The following is an 18,933-nucleotide window of genomic DNA, read 5'->3' as shown; positions in this document are numbered from 1 at the left end:
CTGTGCTTCGTTTTTTGTTTTTTTTTCTGCGGTACGCGGGCCTCTCGCTGTTGCGGCCTCTCCCGTTGCGGAGCACAGGCTCCGGACGCGCAGGCTCAGCGGCCATGACTCACGGGCGCAGCTGCTCCGCGGCATGTGGGATCCTCCCAGACCGGGGCGCGAACCCGTATCCCCTGCATCGGCAGGTGGACTCTCAACCACTGCGCCACCAGGGAAGCCCAGCCCTGTGCTTCTTGACGCTGTCTTGTGACCCCATTCTAGCCTCCGAGCCAGGAGTCTCCACGCCCCCCCTCCTGGAATGTTTGCTATCCGCCTCCTGGTAAATCCATTGCTCTCCCCCTAAAACTGGGACTGCCAGACCACACCCCGTCAGCTTGGGGTGTGGGGGGCATAAAGTCCACCCTAGAGACCCCAGCTCCAGCCACCCTGGCGTCAGCTCAGGGCACAAGGAGGCCCTTGGTCCCGCCCACGGCATTTTAGACTTATAATTTTAGAACCAGAGGTTCTTAAAATTCCTAGTATTGCGAGTGGGAGAAAAATCTTGGAACGGTGCTTAAAACAAGAGAGTCTTAAACCTGTAGAATCCAAGAGGAGGAAGATAAAAATGAACACACATTGAGCAGTGACTGGATACAAGCCCTCCCTGTCCCCAAAGCCCTAACTCACTTTGAAAGCATTTAATGTATATTTGTTGTCTTGGGCCTCAAAATATGCTTTTAGGGAGGGTGGTTTTTCACACACATACCCCCATTTCACAGCTGAAGGGACTTGCCCCGGGTCACACAGCAAATGGGGACACCATAGGCTGAAGGGAAAGGCAATGTTTCTCAGAGAAAAGGACACAGGCAGTGGGTCTTGAAGGATGTCTAGGAGTTTGCCAGGTGGGCAAGGCAGGAAGGGCATACCAGGCAGCTGGAAAGGTACATGTGAAGGCTGAGGAGGGAAACCTCAGGCGGGCATGGAGAAGGGAGACACACAGGGGTGGTGTACAGAGCCTTGAATGCCACACACCTGTGGAGTCAGTGCTCAGCCTACATGGCCCACTGGCTCTTGTCCATCTGGAGAACTCTCCATCGGACAACCCCCAGCCTCTCCATCCCTCCCTCACACTTTTGCTCAGCCCATGCCTTTCATGGGAACATCTTCCCCTGCCCAGGGGCCAGACTTAGGGGCCTGGAGGGTCTGGGAGAATCTGGCAATCCTGAGGGTATCAGCCCCAGTCTCTGAGGGTGGGCCCCAGGGCTGTGCTTGGAGACAAGGTTTGGAGGCCCCGGTGCCAGCACCCCAGCTCCTGCCAAGCAAGGAGCTGGAGAGTCTCAGGTGGGTGATGGGGAGCCACAGAAGGTGCTGGAGCTGGGAAAGATCACACAGTTTCTCATAACAAAGACTCCTCTAGACCTGGGGCAGCATTCAGCGTGTTGAAAAGTGTTTCCTTTATGGAACTGGGTCTGCCCCCTCCCACGTGGCAGACCTTCAGGGTCCAAACCTGCAGCCCAGCGCCCCTTCCCCTCCAGCTGCCTCCTGTTTTGGCTGAACACTGCTGGCTCCTCCACTTGGGCCTCGTGTCCCTGGCATGGCTACCCACCACTTCCCCAGCCCTGTCTGTCTCCCTCATCAGCCCTCAGAGTTGGGTATGACCCAGTCGCAGACCCCAAAGACTGGAGCCAGCCTGGCGGTGAGAACTGGCTTCAGTCAGGTGGGAGGAATGCTTGCATTTTAATGGTGGAAACAGAGGCAGGAGGCCAGCAGAGAAGGAAAAGTTCAGCTGAGCGCCAATGTCCTGCCCAACCCCTCCCAGGGCAGGAGCTGAGGCCAGACCCCAGGGCCTGGGGTGGGGGATCTGGGCAGGCAGGAGGGAGGAGAGCCCAGGGATCAGGGGAGCAACAGACACGGACATTTGGTGATGGATGCAGGGAGACATCCACCGCCCTACCCAGGGTCACAGGTGCTGTGCCAAACAGCGGATGTGGCACGTGGAGTCAAGCTTCCTTATCATCAGTCCTGAGGTCACACCGTCCTGGTCACTCGCTGTCCCTGTCCTCCCCAGTCAGACACTCCCTCCCACACCACTAGGCCCCCTTCTTGTCATTCATTCAGCTACACCGACACTCTTAATTGCAGCCCCACACGCAGTCATCCCCCCCCCCCCGCACCCCGCCAAAGTGCACACGGCTGGATTTGCCGGTTGTTTTGGGTGTGACAGCCTAGCTGGCCACTGTGCCAACCCTCACAGCAGCCCAGGCAGATGAACCCTGACACAGAGGCTTACAAGGCAGGGTCCTGCGAGGGTGCTGGCAGCCAAGAGCACCTGTGTACAGTGGAACATCAACACCCACAGTTGCCCTTTGTCACCCTGAACCTGGGGACACTCAACCCTCAGACACCCAGATCGCCCAAGTCAGGGCTGATCCTGACCCGCCACGAACCCCCGCAGTTCAGTCCCTCAAAGCACACCGGGCGCAGCCTGGTGCACATGGCACCTCCCACCGTCTGGTGGCCCTGGGGAGGCCGTGGGCTGGGGGCTGGGGGCGCCTCGAAGTCCCAGATGCTTTTCCTAGGAAGTCCCGAGTCCCTTCCTGCTGACTCAGCCCTGGGGACTGGCTGCCAAACCTCAGGTATGTCCTCGAAGGCTGCCTGGCGGGGTCTCCATCAAGGCGATCAGGGGAGCCCACTCAGGACTCAGCCCTCCCCCGGGCCCCAGCCCCTCCTTTGCCCCAGATGGAGATTGAGCTTTAACGATGGGTCATAAGGCAGGCTACTGGCATGGTGGAGGAGGCTGAGGTCGGCTGCTCACACCTCCAGTTCTTCCAGGCTGAGGGTCGGTAGACAAATGAGCTCCAAGCCAGGTCAGGCTCCCTCATAAAGGGGCCCTGCTCAGCTCACGCTCTTTGCCTTGTAAAGATGCCTCTGTCTTGGGTGGTCTGGGGAGATTTGCGTTGGCTGCCCCTCCTGGGGCCCGGCACGGGGACAGCGACACACACACACACACACACATGCATGTGCACACATGTGCTCTCACGTGATGTCTACATGCAGACCTGTGGGTACAGATATGCTTGATCGTGCCCAGACTCGGCCCTGGACGGGCCTTTCCAGAGCCCCATTCTGAAGAGAGAGGCAGAGCCAGGCACAGGTACCTCAGCCTGTGGGGGTCAGAGTTAGGCCAGCAGGAGGGCCAGGGGCTGGAAAAAACCAGAGAAGGGCCGAAGGAAGGCTTTCTGGAGGAGAGGGCATTTGCTATGGGCTTTGAAGAGAGAATAGGGGTTTGCCAAACCAAGATCAGATGTCCAAAGGTCTTGAAAGCTGGTTTTAGAGTTTACCTTTCTTTCTGTGAGGATTTTGAGCAGGGGAGGGACACAGTTAGATGAACTGCAATTCACTACCTCCTCTTGAAGACCCAGCCTCTCCCCTCAGGGGGCTTTCAGTCAGATGGGAGAGGCAGAGCCAGACCCAATCTGGAGGCATAGAAGAGTCCTCAGGTTTGTGAAGCACCTGCTAGGCATTGGGTTGGATCTTGTCAACAACCTTTTAAGGTAGGTATTATCTCTAGTTTTCAGCCGAGGAAAGCAAGGCTGAGAGAGGGAGGTACCTTTCACAGGGTCCCACACGGAGGCAGGGCTGTTCACACACAACCCTGGCTTCTGACTTGCAGTTGTGTCTGCTGACCTGGTCCCAAGCTGACCCTAAAGTTCGAAAGGCAGGGCAGTGGGGCTCCAATAAGTCAGCTTTGCCAAGGGTCGTGTCTTTGCATCTTGGGTCCTGGCCTGTGGGGGAGGCCCCTGCTCACGGGACACACAAGCTCCCCCTGGGCCTCAGCGTGATCGTCCCTCTCCCACAGCCCTTGTCATTGGCTGCTGAGTGGCTTTAATGAGCAGCCTCTAGGCAGAGGGATGTCTGAGTAGGAGGCTGGTGGTGCTTTTCCAGGCCTCCTGGGAGGCCAAGGCCACAGGCCCGACGTCTGGCCCAGGTGAACACAAACACTTGGAAATGGCTGACCCGACGGAATCTAGGCTGTGGCTGAAGAAGCCACTGGAAAAACACGCAGTCCACACGGCCAGATCCAGCTTACGTCTCACCAGACAGGAGTGGCCTGCCCAGTGCCTGGAGCTGAGGAATGTTCGTTCCCTAGCTCTTTGGAACCTGCTGTCTCTGACTGGGGAATCCAGCCGCCGGGCGGTGCCACCCTCGGTCTCCTGTGGTCAGGCTGTCACCCGCCTCCTAATGTGTCCTTGGAGAATTAGGCCTCTTGTCTTGTCCCCTGGCCCAGATGCTGTTGGAGACCATTTGCTTGCTTGCATGCCCCTGACAATAGGAAGCTCACTCCTTTACAGCTGTCGTACCTGGCAGCCAGGAGCCTGTAACTGGACCAGTTTCCTACAGGAAGCTCTGGCTCCTTTGACCACGTGGAGGGGAGGTCACTGCAGCCTGAGCACCCCACACCTCACACACCCTCTGTGGGTGCAGCCCCCTCCTGGGCCTCAAGACTTCCCCCATGCTCTTTGCATTCAGCGTGTCCTAAGGAGACCCAAGTGTCTCACCCCAGAATGTGCTCCTTGCCCCATGGCCATGCTTTAGCACTAGTTTCTCTGTCCGCCTTCCTGAGCCACGGCCTGGGCAAGTGGACCACACATCCATTGAGCACCTACTGGATGCTGAAGCGCTTTACTTGCATCTCTTCACTGACCCCCTCCCAGTGAGGCTGTTCCTATAATTGCTCTACTTTACAGATGGTGAAACCGAGGCTCAGAGAGTTTACTTGGCATCCTGGGGTAGCAGGGGCAGATTCTGGAAGTAGGAGCCGTTCCCCTGCTGGAACCAGGATAGGGACCTGGCGGCCTTGTCTTTTGGGCTGGGGCGGCCCCTGGAGGCCAAAGGGGGAGCCGCAGCCTGAGCCACACTCTTGGGCCTGAGAGCCCCCGGCTTCCCATAGGCTCTGGCCTTTCCCCTACACACAAATCCTCCATGGCTCTGACGGTCCCTGTCAGTAAGACGAGGAGCTCTGGGTGAACTCTTGCTGGCTCACCACGGAGACGCCTAAGCACAAAATCCAGCCTCTTGTATCAAACCCAGGCTGGAACCAGGGATGGGGAGGGACCAAATGAGGGGAGGAGCCAGAGTCAGGGTCTGAATGCGGGTGACACACCGAGGTTCCAGGGAGGGGGTGGTTCAGATGAGGGGTGGGGTCCAGATGGACTGAGAACAAGTGCTGCCCGGTCTCCCAATTCTACCCTGCCCCAGGAGACACTGCGAAATTAAACTAGGAGCTTCGGGGGGCCTTTGACGAATGACCAACGTGGGGTGAGTGGGATCGCAGACCTCCCCTCCACACATACCACAGCTCTCCTCACCTCTCAACCCTCCCCAGGACTCGCTTTGGTCCGGAAAATCCCCATCGGCCAGGACCAGAGGGAGTTCCCTGGCGGTCCAGTGGTTAGGACTCCGCGCTTTCACTGCCAAGAGCATGGGTTCAATATCTGGTCGGGGAACTAAGATCCCGCAAGCCGCGAGGCCAAGGAGAAAAAAAAAAAAAAATTGAGGACCAGAGAGGGGTATATCCTCCCTGGGGACATACAGCCCAGCCCCCGTCCTGTCCCCGGTGGCTGGGCGGCGATTGGGTGGGGTGGGTGGGTGATGGGCCCAGAGCGAGATTAACCGGAGCCACGCCCACAGCTGCGGAGTTGCCCCATCACCTCTTTTTTTTTCTGGCCGCGCCACCATGCTTTCGGTATCTTAGTTCCCCAACCCGGGCCAGGGAATTCCCTTTTTTGGAGTTGCCCCATCCCTATTCCAGGGGAGAACGCGGTTCCAGGAGGACAAAGCAAAACGCCCTGGCTCCTGAGGTGCCCCCAGCCCCTGGACGCTGGCTGGCTGGCGAGGACGGGGCGGCTAGGGGGAGAAGAAAGCTGGGGAGGGGGCGGTAGTGAGTCAGGGACCCTGAGGGGTCAGGTCCTGCGGAGAGAGTCTGTGGGAGTCAGGCTGGGAACAGAGGAGAGGGGTGGGGTTTGGGGGAGGGGTAGAACAGTTCGCCGGGCATAGAAGGGAAGAGAGGGTGCTCCGGCAGAGGGAACGGGCCAGTGCAAAAGCCCTGGGGTGGGAACACGTTTATGGGATGGGTAGCCAGGGGGGCCAGTGAAGAGGGAAATGACGTCAAAGACACACCTTGTAGAACCTGGAGGGGGAGAAAAAGGGAATTGGAGTCTGAGAGGGAAGGGAAACCAGTGCCTGGATCCACTTCCCGTTGTAAGATTGCCCCCTGGCGGCCCAGTGAAGAACAGGCAGGGAGACGGTGGAGTCCGTCCATCCTCAAATCTACCTACCCTCTGGCCCTCACAGGCCTTCACAGAAATTGTGGCAGCCTGAGCTAGGCTGCCCTTGGTCAAACCACCGCCCTCCTGTCTTCCTGTGTCAGTGTCCCCCTCGGCCGAACGGGGACAAGGTAACCCCAGACTCTCCAAGAGCATGGACACCATGCTCGGTGCTTTGGGTCCTCAGTGCTCACGTGATTCCCACCAAGCCTACTGGGGCAGGAGCTACTTCTGTTTCCAGTTCACAGTGGGGAAAACTGAGGCTCAGGGAAGGCAGCACATGCAGGGTCTTCTCACACCAGGGATACCTGTCAGGAGAGACTGGACCCCACCGGGGGCCAGCCCAGTCGGCCAGAACACAAGTTCAAGTTCTGCCTGTGCATATCTCCCCAGTTCTTCAGTTGAGGGAGGCTAGCAAGAATAGCACTAATTCGTTCTTCAAACTTTCTCTTGCTGGTGCTGGTGTCCATTGGCGATTCTTCTTCTTTTTTTTTTTTTCCAGAGCAAAGTTTCACGCTGTGTGCCTTCGCACACCAAAACTCTCTCCACCAACATAGGAAGTCTAACTCGTGCTGTGTATTTCCTCAAGGGCCTGGGCCTTTCCAGATGCAGACGGAAGGAGGCAGCACCACCAGACACCAGAGGGATCTGAGTTCAGGGGTGGGGGGAGGGGGGGGTGTCGGTTTAATTAATTGTCCTTTTTTTGGGGCCACAGTGCGTGTGGGTTCTTAGCTCCCCAACCGGGGATCAAACCCGTGCCCCCTGCAGTGGAAGTGCCGAGTCTTAACTACTGGACTGCCGGGGAAGTCCTAATCATCCATCTTAAACTTGCCGTTGATGTAGGGCACACAGTCCAGAATCAGCCACCACTCGGTGGCCCACACCAGTCCCATGGTGCCCACGGTGCCCCACATGCCCACCGTGGGAATCCAGTTTCTGGCCAGCTCGCGACAGTGCAGGCCCAGGAACCTGCTCAGCATCCTGGGACCCGCTGGTGATTCTTGCGTGAATCAGTGCCATCATGGGCCAGTGGGAGACCCTTCAATGCTGCTCCTGTATCTGTGATTTACTCTAAAATCCAGGTCCTCTGGCTCTCTGACCTCAGGCTCCTACGCATTTGGATGTATGTTTTGAGATTGAAAGTGCTACTCCTCATGCCTGAAGAAGGTCCCTCATCACCTGGTTCTACAAGGACTGGCTCATTAGCCACTACAGTTGCTCCTTCAACACACCTTGAAAGGAGGTCAGGGAGATCAGGAATGAGGCTCTCAGTGCTCTGGGAAAACTGGCAAGAACAGGTCTTCAGATAGGCAGGTGTCTTCAGGAGGACATTTTTTTTTTTAATGACTTTATTTATTTATTATTTATTTATTTTTGGTGGTGTTGGGTCTTCGTTGCTGCACACTGGCTTTCTCTAGCTGTGGTGAGCAGGGGCTTCTCACTGCGGTGGCTTCTCTTGTTGCAGAGCACGGGCTCTAGGCGGGCGGGCTTCAGTAGTTGCGGCTCACAGGCTCTAGAGCGCAGGCTCGGCAGCTGTGGTGCACGGGCTTAGTTGCTTCTCTGCGTGCGGGATCTTCCCAGGCCAGGGCTCGAACCCGTGCCCCCTGCATTGGCCGGCGGATTCTTAACCACTGCCACCAGGGAAGTCCCAGGAGAAAATTTTTATGAACCAAATTTCTTGCATCTTCCCATACGTAGAAAAGCACTAAGATCACTAACCGAGACATCTGCTCTTTGTGACTAGCAGCAACCTTCTACTGAGATGTGTGCTTGATTGCACGTCCCCTTTTCCAAAATCACATATATGCTGACCTCCTTCACACCGCTTCGGAGCAGTTTCTCAGAGCTCTCTGAGAAGCTCTCTCCAGGGCTATAGTCCTCAGTATGGCCCCAAATAAAACTGAAACTCACAGCTCTCATGTTGTGCGTTTTATTTCATTCGACATTCTCTTTCCAGTGTATTGTTATTCCAAAATAAGGAAACTAAGGATCTGACACCCCAGCAGCACTCTGTCTCAGCCAGTCCCGAGGGAGTGCTGTCGTGTGCAGGGCCCACACCCAGGCAGGGGCCATTACCCCAGTCAGGATCACACATTCCAGGTAATGGGCCACCACTTGCAAAACTCTAACCTAAAGCCAGTCTTTTTTTTTTTTTAATCACCAGTCAATCCTAGACAATTTGCTAATTAATTAGCATGATGAATATTAGAACTGATTTTTCTCTGGTGGGAAGACTGGGTTAAGATGTGTGGATCAGCTAAAAAAAAAGGTTCTGAAGAACCTGGGGGCAGGACAGGAATGAAGACGCAGATGTAGAGAATGGACCTGAGGACACGGGGAGGGGGAAAGGTAAGCTGGGACGAAGTGAAAGAGTGGCATGGACATATATACACTACCAAATGTAAAATAGATAACTAGTGGGAAGCAGCCGCATAGCACAGGGAGATCAGCTCGGTGCTTTGTGACCACCTAGGGGGGTGGGATAGGGAGTGTGGGAGGGAGATGCAAGAGGGAGGAGATATGGGGATATATGTATGTATATAGCTGATTCACTTTGTTATAAAGCAGGAACTAACACACCATTGTAAAGCAATTATACTGTAATAAAGATGTTAAAAAAAAACCATTAAAACACTAAAAAAAAAAAGTGTGAATCAGGGAGAATATTAGCGGCTCTCCCCCTCCCAGACATCTGGCCAGAGTTCCAGCCTTATCTGGGAGATGGTAAAAATGCAGATTCCCAGGCCTGGCCCAGAACTGATGAACCAGAGCCTGCATTTAAACCCATCTCTGGCCTAAACCCCTCAGAGTAGCCCCCTTGACTCGAGACTCTGAATTGGTCTTGTGTCCAGCTGCTTGGAACCCTACCCAGGTTACAGTGGCTTTTGCCTCAGTGGCTCCGTGGAGCTCTAAGCAGATAGAGTGTGCCTTTCTGGGGCTCCTGACCAGGTGATGGAGATGTGATTTCGTGGAACCTGGGGAAGGTGCCTACTCATCTCTCAGAGGCAGCCCAAGACACGGATCCTCAGTCTCTGCCTCCCACCAAACTGGCTCACAAAAGCAAGACAAATCTCTAAAAAGCTACACAAATGGTACGCAAAGGATATGCAAATCCCACACATCTTTAATTCAAATAAAGCAAGTCGTGCATATTATATGCAAGTAACAAACACATATGCAAATGTCATGAGAGGAAGGGTGCCCGGCTCAGGGGTGAGGGTTGTCAGACACATTTCAAGGAACACACTGAGTATAATAGTAATGGTGGGGCTTCCCTGGTGGCGCAGTGGTTGAGAATCTGCCTGCTAATGCAGGGGACACGGGTTCGAGCCCTGGTCTGGGAGGATCCCACATGCCGTGGAGCAACTAGGCCCGTGAGCCACAACTACTGAGCCTGCACGTCTGGAGCCCGTGCTCCGCAACAAGAGAGGCTGCGATAGTGAGAGGCCCGCGCACCGCGATGAAGAGTGGCCCCCGCTTGCCACAACTAGAGAAAGCCCTCGCACAGAAACGAAGACCCAACACAGCAAAAATAAATAAATTAATTAATAACCTCCTACCAACAACATCTTCTTTAAAAAAAAAAAAAAAAGTAATGGTGGAGGTCTCATTTCCTGCCCTGAGCCCGGTCCTTCACAAGGATCAGCCCTTGGACCCGACAGCTACAAGTTGAGGGGGTCTTATGTCCCTGGGTCTCCAGCCCAGGAGAGGTAGGTCTCCAGCCTCTAGCTCTGTACTCGCTGCAGGGCCACAGCGGCCTCTGGTGGATGGTGATGGGACACAGCAGCTGGACCTTTCACTCCACCTCCACTTTCTTCTCCCTGTGTGGTGGTTTCCAGATCCCCCTCCCGTGGGGCCCTGATTGCGAACTTCCAAGCCACAGATTAGTGGGGGAGGGGGAGAGGAGGGAGGGCGAGGGGGAGGGGGAGGGGGAGGGGGAGGGGAGAGTGGCATAATGAGTAATGAGCAGGACTGGCTGAGGGGAGTGGTCAGTGTTCCAAGGGCTCCTGCTGCTCTCCCAGCACAAGCCTCAGGGATTTCTAAACTGCAGACTGCCCAAGGGTATACAGAGAAATGAGAGATCGCTTCCCTGTCAACTACCGGATCCTTGGTTCCTTCCCCAGTGGCCACGGCTGTGACCTGCGTCTCCTTCCAGAGATACTTGGATACCCCCACCCCCCAATTTCAAAAATGGACACAAATGGTTATCCTTCCTATTTTTTACATTAATGCATTGTGGAGACAAGCTACTTCAGTCTTTTGAACGGTTGCATGCTATTCCACTGCAGGGCTGAACAGCGTGATTTAAACAGTGCCCAAAGGACAGACATTTATTTTCATTTTTTTGCAATTACAAAAAAATGTGGCAGGAAATGCATCATTTTGCATTCATTTGCATGTACCTGTAGAAAAATTCTTAGAGGGAAAACTGATGAGGGAGAGGGTGTGTGCATTTTTAATATTAATAGATTCTAGAAAATTGCCATCTTGAGCAGCCATACTGATGAGCTGTCTCCCCAGAACTGCCTTCGGGCTCACAGCCTTGGCTCTGCCTGTCTCTCTCTTAAATGGGAGCCTGGGGCACAGGTCACGAAGCCTCTGTGCCTCAGTGTCCCCACCCGTTGCGTGGACGTGCCATCAGCACCCACTCTGCCAGCAGGGTGGTCTCAGGGGGTGCCAGGTGACTCCTCTGCGCTCTTGTAGTCCTCGATGAGTGTCGTGGGGCCACATTTTAGGCATGTTTTTGAATAATGCAGTATGAAATGCTGGTAAAGTGTGACTTTACGCGCAGAATTTGACCTAGGGAGTTTCCTCAAATTACAACCCTCCAAGAGGGACTTCCCTGGTGGTCCAGTGGTTAAGACTAGGCACTTCCACTGCAGGGGGCCCAGGTTCGATCCCTGGTTAGGGAACTGAGATCCCACATGCCGCGCAGTGCCGCCAGAAAACCGAAACAAACGAGCAAACCAAACCTCCAAGAGACTCAGCCAGAAGCTGGCGGCCGAGCCAACCACGAGCCGCATTCACGCCACAGCCACGAGAGAGCGCAAGTGAGCCTCGGGAGGCTCCAGGGCCACCTGGTACCCGCAAGTTGCTGCTTTGTCTATTTCCTTTGGGACCGCGCTCTCCACCTCCTCTCCAGTGTCCACACGACCTGCCGCGGCACATCCCACCCTCTTGCTCCCACAGGACCTACCCGGCAGCTCTCCACGGCACTGCCTCAGTTTCTCCGCACGGCCTCTGGCGACCTCTTTGCCACGAGTCTCCTGGAGAGCTGACTGTGCTCTCTGATCCTCTGAGTCGCTGATTGTCTCTTGAACTAATCGGTGGCCCCATCGCTCCACTGAACCCAGGCTGCTCAGTCTGGTAGTCATTTTTCCACGTTGGTGGACCTTCACTTTCTGCTCCTGAAATCTGTCCTTCTGGCTTCCATGACATCCTGTCTTGGTTTTTGTCCCATATTCTGGCCTCTCTCAACTTCCAAATTTCTATCCCGAACAAGACTCCGATGTCTAGTTGCGTGCACACCCCAAGCCTGTCAGTCCAGAGCTGAGCTACCTTCCCTCCGTGATGTCCCCGTCCGGTCTTCCTGTGGCTCAGACCACCCCATTCCTACTCGGCAGCAGGTCCTGCAGGTCTCCCTTCACCCACGTCCTCCGACCCTAACCACTCCTGCCCGCACTTGACCGCCACCTGGAGGTCGCAGGTCCTCCCCTTCCCTGCAGTCTGTTCTCGATGCAGCAGTGGATCCTGAAGATGCGAGTCCCACTGGGGTGCCCCCTGCTCACACCAGGCCTGGCCCCTTCCAAGGGCCGGCACCTCTCGCCCTCCCACTGGTGTGGGTACCTCGGGCAGCGCCCACCCTGCACCTCGGCACGCTCTCTCAATCACCTCCCTAAGGCCTTGTCTTAAGGCACAGTCCCCAATGGGATGTGGGCCGTCAAAAGGAATGAAGCACTGACACATGCTATATATAAAATGGTGAACCCTGAAAACAGGCCGAGTGAAAGAAGCCAGACACAGAAGGCCGCATGTATGATTCTATGTATATGAAATGTCCGGAACAGGCAAATCCACAGAGACAGAAGGTAGATGAGTGGTTGTCAGGGGCTGGGGAGGGGAAATGGGGAGGGACTGCTCACGGGGATGGGGTCGCCTTTTGGGTGGGCTCTACAACAGCCTCGACTGACCGAGACCCCCCCCCCAGGCTGTGGGTTTGGGGTTGCCCAGCATCCTAACAGCTCCTGCTGGCAGGGATAGGGTGAAGAGCAGCTGGGAGGGCTCAGTGGAAAGGTCACAGATGCAGGGGGAGGTCCTGATGGCTGTCCCCCGCCCGCCCTGAAGGTTTGCAAGGCAGTGAGGGGAAGAAAAGAAGTGCCAGCAGTGCAGAGAGCCAGGCTGGGGGCGGGCTCGCAGAACAGCACCAAAGAGACTCGAGCTGAGGGGCGTCGCGGGCACAGGGCTGCAAACGTGGGAGCTACCTAAAATATCCAGCACTGGGGCTGAGGGGCTCCAGCCGTGGCAGTTCATTCCCTGGAGGAAGAGCCTCCCAGACACAGAGGCAGTGGCCAGTGCAAGAGGCATCGTGTAGAGAGGAGCAATGGTGTGCCAAGTGGGGGCTCGTCTGCAGGGACACACCCAGACCGCCGCCGACCGTCTTGGCAGGTCACCCTGAGGACTAGCGTGCCGCGGGTGCCGGTGGAGAAGGGGCCAGGACCTGGACACGGTCGGCTGAGGTTGTATCACCCGCCTTAGATTTCCATTTCTTGGTTCTTGAAAGCAACAGAAATGGAGGCGTGGAGGGCAGTGTGGTGACAGGCCGGGTGAGAGCAGCTGGCTGCTGCCCAGAGGCCCATGGGTGTGACGGGTTGGGATGGGCAGATGCGGGGGGGGGGGGATGGAAGCCAGAAGGGTGGGGGGCAGAGGTCCTTTGATCCCAGGAGACCACCGTGCTCAGTCTTTCGGGGTGCAGGCCGGGACCCCGCTGCGCTGCATGGCTGTGACCCAGCGGACCCTCACTCCCGCACCTCGTTTCCTGTCTGCAACCCTCACTAGGGTGTCGGCGCCACGGTGGTGACACCCGCGGGGGTTGGAGACAGGACAGAGGGATCTCTCGGGCATGGGGACCCAAGAACCGGGAGAACGGTGATGCATCCAGCTGGCCAGGATCTGGGCGGAGCTGGTGCGGAGGCGCACGGGAGTCAGAACACTGTGTCCAGGGATGAAACACTCTGGACAGAAGCTCAGATGCTGGTCATGGTGGCAGCTGACAGTGCAGGGTTAGGGCCGCGGTGACACTGACTGACGGGCAGATACAGTGCACCTGCTCAGGGCCCCGAGCTGTCCTGAGCCCAGGTTCATTTAATTCTCCCAACAGCCCAGCTCTAGCATCTTCATTCCCGGTGAGGGGAAGAGAGGAGGAGACAGAGGCAAGGTCCCACCCGAAGGCTGAAGCAGAGGAGGAACTGGGCGAGGAGACAGAGAGGGGCATCCAGGAGCCGGGGGACTTGCAGCGCCAAGCCTTGGGCCAGCAGGATTTCAAGAGCACGGACGCAGGAACGTGCTTGGGAAGTTTATCGTCTTTAACGACATTTCAGCTGAAAATGGTAGAACTTGTATTAACGGGAAAAGGTGCCAAACCAATTCCCAGTAAAATTCTGAGCTCACAACAGACTTAAATCAAAACCGCATGAAACGACACAGCAGAAGAGAGTGTGGAAGGCAGTGTCTGGGCGAGTTGGCACACGGATGGACAAGCGAGCAAACAGAGTAACAACCCGCCCAACTGCGCAGCTGCAGCCCTGCACCTGCGCGGTCACCATCGGCAGGAACAAATCTGGGAGTGGACGACATCGAAATTAGAATCGGTCCAAGACTGTAATGGGAGAATTTGTGCCAAGTCCTGGAAGAAACAATTCAGCCTTAACCATAAAATTACTGTAAAAAACACCAAACGGGGTTGGCAGAACGAGCAGTGTCTCAGCCCATTTCAAACCCCAGCTGACAAGCAAAAGATGGTACCGGTGTCGCCTGCCGTCAGCTCAGGGAGCGCTGTCTGCTGTCAGTTCTGGGTCTTCTGAGGAAACGTGAATTCCAGGGAACCAAGGCAGGTCACACCGTCCTCTTTTCTGCTCATCCCAACACTTAATTAGATGCATCTGAGGTGACCCTGCCGGGGTCTCCAATAGGTGAAGCGGTCGACATTCGCCTCACCTGCCAGCCGCCCCGGCCTGAAAAGACAGAGACAGAGAGTCAGAGAGGGGCCGTGGGACAGATGACCCATCCGGCCCCCGCATCCCTGAGGCGGCCTAGAACATGCCGAGAACCGTGAGAGGAGCCAGGAGATGGGGCAGGGACAGAGGGGTCAGTCCTGGGTCACAGCTGGCCTTGCACACGAGTGTGCCTCCTTGGCAGGAACTGGCCTCCACTGGCCGGGCTCTGGCAAAGGACTGGCAGGGCACCGCGGCACACACTCTGAGGGTGAGGGACTCAGGCAGGCCCGGAGCTGACGGTGGTCCCCCAAACATCGTGGTGAGACGTGGTGAGCAGGAAGAGGCTCAGGAACCCAGCAGGACGCAGGCCTGGCTGGGAGTCAGGAGGGCAGCGCCCATGGCTGCGGGCATGTGGGCTCTGTCCGCAGGGCGGGGATATATCGGGCACGTGTGACCCTGGGATGTTTGTCCACAGGAGCCCCCCACAATGGAAACCACTACTATTGGTAGTGGTTTGCAGCCCACGAGAGCAGGGCCTGCAACTCACAAGCTCCCCTTCACCTTCCTCATTCTTTTTTATTTTATTTTATTTTAATTATATATTTATTTGGCTGCGTTGGGTCTTTGATGCTGTGCGTGAGCTTTCTCTAGTTGTGGCGAGCAGGGGCTACTCTTCGTTGCAGTGCGTGGGCTTCTCACTGCGGTGGCTTCTCTTGCTGTGGAGCATGGGCTCTAGGTGTGCAGGCTTCGGTAGCTATGTCTCGCAGGCTCAGTAGTTGTGGCGCACGGGCTCAGTAGTTGTGGCGTGCGGGCTCTAGAGCGCAGGCTCAGTAGTTGTGGCGCACGGGCTTAGTTGCTCCGCGGCATGTGGGATCTTCCCGGACCAGGGCTTGAACCCGTGTCCCCTGCCTCGGCAGATGGATTCTTAACCACTGTGTCACCAGGGAAGTCCCATTCATCTTCCTCATTCTTGAACTTTCCTTAACAGGCTGAACCCTCCTGCCTGCACCCTCTACCCCTTCCGACCCCACAAGGCCCAAGTCCCTGCTCCTCACCCACCCATCCCGTTGCCCCCTCCCCCGCCTCAGCTATTACCTCCCATGTGTCCCAAGGATCTGCCACAGAGGACAGTGCTGGGCAAACAAATCAAGAGAATGCCTTCAAGGGCTGCCTCATCATGTGACACAGGGAAACTGAGAGGCCAGCGTTGCTCCGCCCACCCTCAGTCTGAAAGCACCTGGGACAAGGATACTGGCCTCAGGGGGACACACTCTGCCCTTGGATGGACACCCATAGGCCTATGATCCCAGAAGGAGAACATGAGTGGTGAGGGGAGGGGTCCACCCACAGGCCTGGGAGGTGACAGGCTGGGGCCCAGTGTGGGACTGGGAGCCAAAGGGCAGCTCAGGGCCAAGGAGATGGCTCCCAGCTGGGGTGACCTCAGCCCCTGAGACCTGCTCTCTGGAAGAGCATCTGTGCCTGTCCAGGGCAGGGGCCCACGGCACAGGTGGGTGTCCACACCACAACCCCAACCTTCCTGCTCACTATGTGGGGTTGACAGGACCCCATGTCACAGTCCACGGAACCCTCACCCCGATTCACTCTCACACGCTCACCCCTACTGTGCTCGAGGTGCTGAGCCCTGGGCAAGGGCAGAGCCGGACAGGTCTGGCCACTTGGTGGTGTCAGAGCATTTACTCTGCTCAGGTGCTCATTATGGGCTGTGGGGTTGCCACAGTGATGGGATGCGCACTGCCTGGCACCGGGAGGCATCCATTCCCTGAACCTTTAAGAGGGGCTGGGGGTAAACGGGTGGGGGGTCAACCCCAAAGGAAACAGGTGGACTGTGTAAGGCCCTGCCCACTCCCGCATGGCCTTGTCACACCTGCACCTGCGCAGCCTCTTCAGGACAACCCTGCGCGGGGGGTCAGGCCCCTGTGGCTGTCAGTGGGAGGCCGAGAGGCCCCAGGGACTGCGAGAGGGATGATGCCCTCTGATCCTGGCTGGCCTGGCACCTTGCCCCAAACCCTGAGAAAGTTCCTGAGGGCACATCCCGAGACAGCTGAGATCCATGGCTCATTTTCTTCCCAGATCTTCACTCTGGCCCAGCTCGCACGGGCCAAGGGGGCAGCCAGGATGGTGAGGCCATGGCATGAACGTGTTGAAGGGTCTGAGCCCAGTGGGGCTGTACCTTCAGACCGTCAGGGCCTCGTCTGCCCACCCTTGCCTTCTCCTGATGGGTACAGACACCATCGGGGAGGGAGGGCTCCTTCCCACTAGGCAAAGCCCTCAGCAGTCATCGAGTCCTGTGAGGCGTGAAGGTCTTTGCCAAGTGAGGCGCCACAGAGCTGGGCTCCCTGAGGCGGCTCTGCCAGCCTACATTCATCCCCATGATGGACTGAGACACGGTCGAGATAGCCGGTCCCGAGGACCCGCCACCCACCTGGGCTCCACGTCAGCCCTATCACAGAGTCCGGGAGCCCACAGGTGTCCTTGGGACTGTGCTGGAGACTCACCTGGCCCAGAAGGCTGCCTTCCCCAGGGGCGGGCCGGAGGGAGGCCAGCGTCTGCAGGGTGATAAGTGTGTCACTGGTGCTGGTCCTCGGAAAGGGACCAGAGGACCAGGAGGTCCTGGAGGGGCGGGAGGGGTCAGGACCAGTGGGACCTACCAGACCCCCGGCCAGGAAGAGGCTGCGGAGGTGACTCCTACGGCTCCCTGCCCCTCCAGCAGCCCTGTGTGGGTGGGGAAACCAGACTTTTGGTAGGAACTTTCTGTCCCCACAGCATCTGCCCAGCCTGCCGGGATGTGTTGACTTCACCGGGATAATCACTAATGGGAACAGAAACCTCACAGTGTAAATAGAGAAAAGGGGCATACGCAGGGACCAGTCTGCTTCCCCAGATGCAGCTCAGTGGGCCCGGCCACATGGGAGCGACTGACCCTGGGCTGGGCAGCCTTACTGACTGGAGCTGGGCCTCAAAGGGCAGCTGGCCTGGCTGCCCGGGCCCCTGACATCGGTGGTGTCCTCTGCCATCTTACCTGTGTAAATGGTAGCCCCTTCTTGAAACTTCCCCATGTTCTTTTTATACCAGATTCTTTCGTTGCCAAACCAGTTGGAGACCTGTGGACAGGCAGAGATGGAAGTCACTGGAAAAAACTGACCTAGCGATGAGACGCGATGTGGACAGACAGCCGGGGGGGAACATCACTGAGTGACAACGCGTGGCCCTGGGGCTGGGTGAGAGGCCGGGACTGAGAAGGTGGCATTAATGAACTGTGGGCCCAGGGAAACGTCTGCAGTGTGTTGGTGACACCCTGGACCTGGCGTGGCTTATAGGAGAGAGGAGAGCTGGAAGGAAAACAGGCACGTGTGTGACACACTCAGAGAGACGAGTGTCTGCTCGCTGCGGCGGCAGGCAACAGACTGAATACTGATGCGGGAGACGCATCAGTAACCACATTTCTGGGAATGCAATTTAAGCAAAGAACACAGTCGAATCCAAAACTTATCAAAGGATAAGGACCACTTGACAGGGCAGGGGAAGGAGCTGAGCACTGAGCTGAGGGCCTGGTTTTAGTCCCCAAAGCCAGTTAGGAGGGAGCTGCAGTCACATGCATCCTGTAAGCAAGGGGCAGGCCCAGGGCCTAGAGGTCTGAGCCCAGCTCTGACTCCAAACCTGCACCAAGACCTCCAGGGCAGGGCTTCTCCCTGTGGGTCACTCTCTGGGGGGCGTCCTGGGCACTGAGGGTGCTGAGCAGCACCCCTGGCCTCCACCCACCAGATGCCAGTAGTGTCCTCCCCGGCCCCCCACCCCCCCCCACCCCACACCGAGAGTTATGATAATGAAAATGTCCCCTGGGGGCAGAATCGTCTGGGTGAGACCCTGGGCAGTGCCTTCCTGAGAGCATGGAGACATATCCCAAAGTAAGGCACCAGGCCCTGCAGTGAAAGGTATGTATTTTAATGAACAGAAATAAACAGTTGAGTTACGTGGCAGTACTGTGGATGGAGGAATTTTCTCCTCTAAAAACCTGTTTCTTTTTTTTTGTTTTTGTTTTTTTGTGGTACGTGGGCCTCTCACTGTTGTGGCCTCTCCCCTTGCGGAGCACAGGCTCCGGATGCGCAGGCTCAGCGGCCATGGCTCACGGGCCCAGCCGCTCCGCGGCATGCGGGATCCTCCCAGACCGGGGCACGAACCCGTGTCCCCTGCATCGGCAGGCGGACTCTCATCCACTGCGCCACCAGGGAAGCCCAAAACCTGGACTAAGTTTGCAGAAGAATGGCAGTGAGCAGTTTTCCATGTTGAATTCAACTAGCATTTTAGAGGGACAAAGAGCAAACTTCCCGTGCGGGTGACGGAGGGTGGCTGCCGGGGAGCTGGTCCGGGCCAGGGTCCACCCTCTCCACGGGGTG

At 56.9% G+C, this 18,933-nt stretch overlaps 2 protein-coding genes across 2 annotated transcripts in view; both read right to left on the bottom strand.

The window, feature by feature from the left end:
- Positions 1–7,114: 7,114 nt before the first annotated feature.
- LOC116750463 (cytochrome b-c1 complex subunit 10-like) lies at positions 7,115–7,285 on the bottom strand. Its single transcript, XM_032625141.1, has one exon. The coding sequence runs from the start codon at positions 7,283–7,285 to the stop codon at positions 7,115–7,117; it is 171 nt and encodes a 56-aa protein (XP_032481032.1).
- A 5,900-nt stretch (positions 7,286–13,185) lies between these two features.
- The window catches only part of PBX4 (PBX homeobox 4), a 36,630-nt gene continuing 30,882 nt past the window's right edge, over positions 13,186–18,933 (bottom strand). The window contains 3 exon segments of the mRNA XM_032625618.1: positions 13,186–14,536; positions 17,031–17,149; positions 17,480–17,640. Of these exon segments, the coding sequence (XP_032481509.1) occupies positions 14,451–14,536; positions 17,031–17,149; positions 17,480–17,640 (366 nt within the window). The 3' untranslated portion in view covers positions 13,186–14,450.

Source organism: Phocoena sinus, chromosome 3 (genome assembly GCF_008692025.1).
Source record: "Phocoena sinus isolate mPhoSin1 chromosome 3, mPhoSin1.pri, whole genome shotgun sequence".
In the NCBI taxonomy this organism is placed as follows: Eukaryota; Metazoa; Chordata; class Mammalia; order Artiodactyla; family Phocoenidae; genus Phocoena; species Phocoena sinus.
This window is presented reverse-complemented; position numbering and strand designations above follow the sequence as displayed.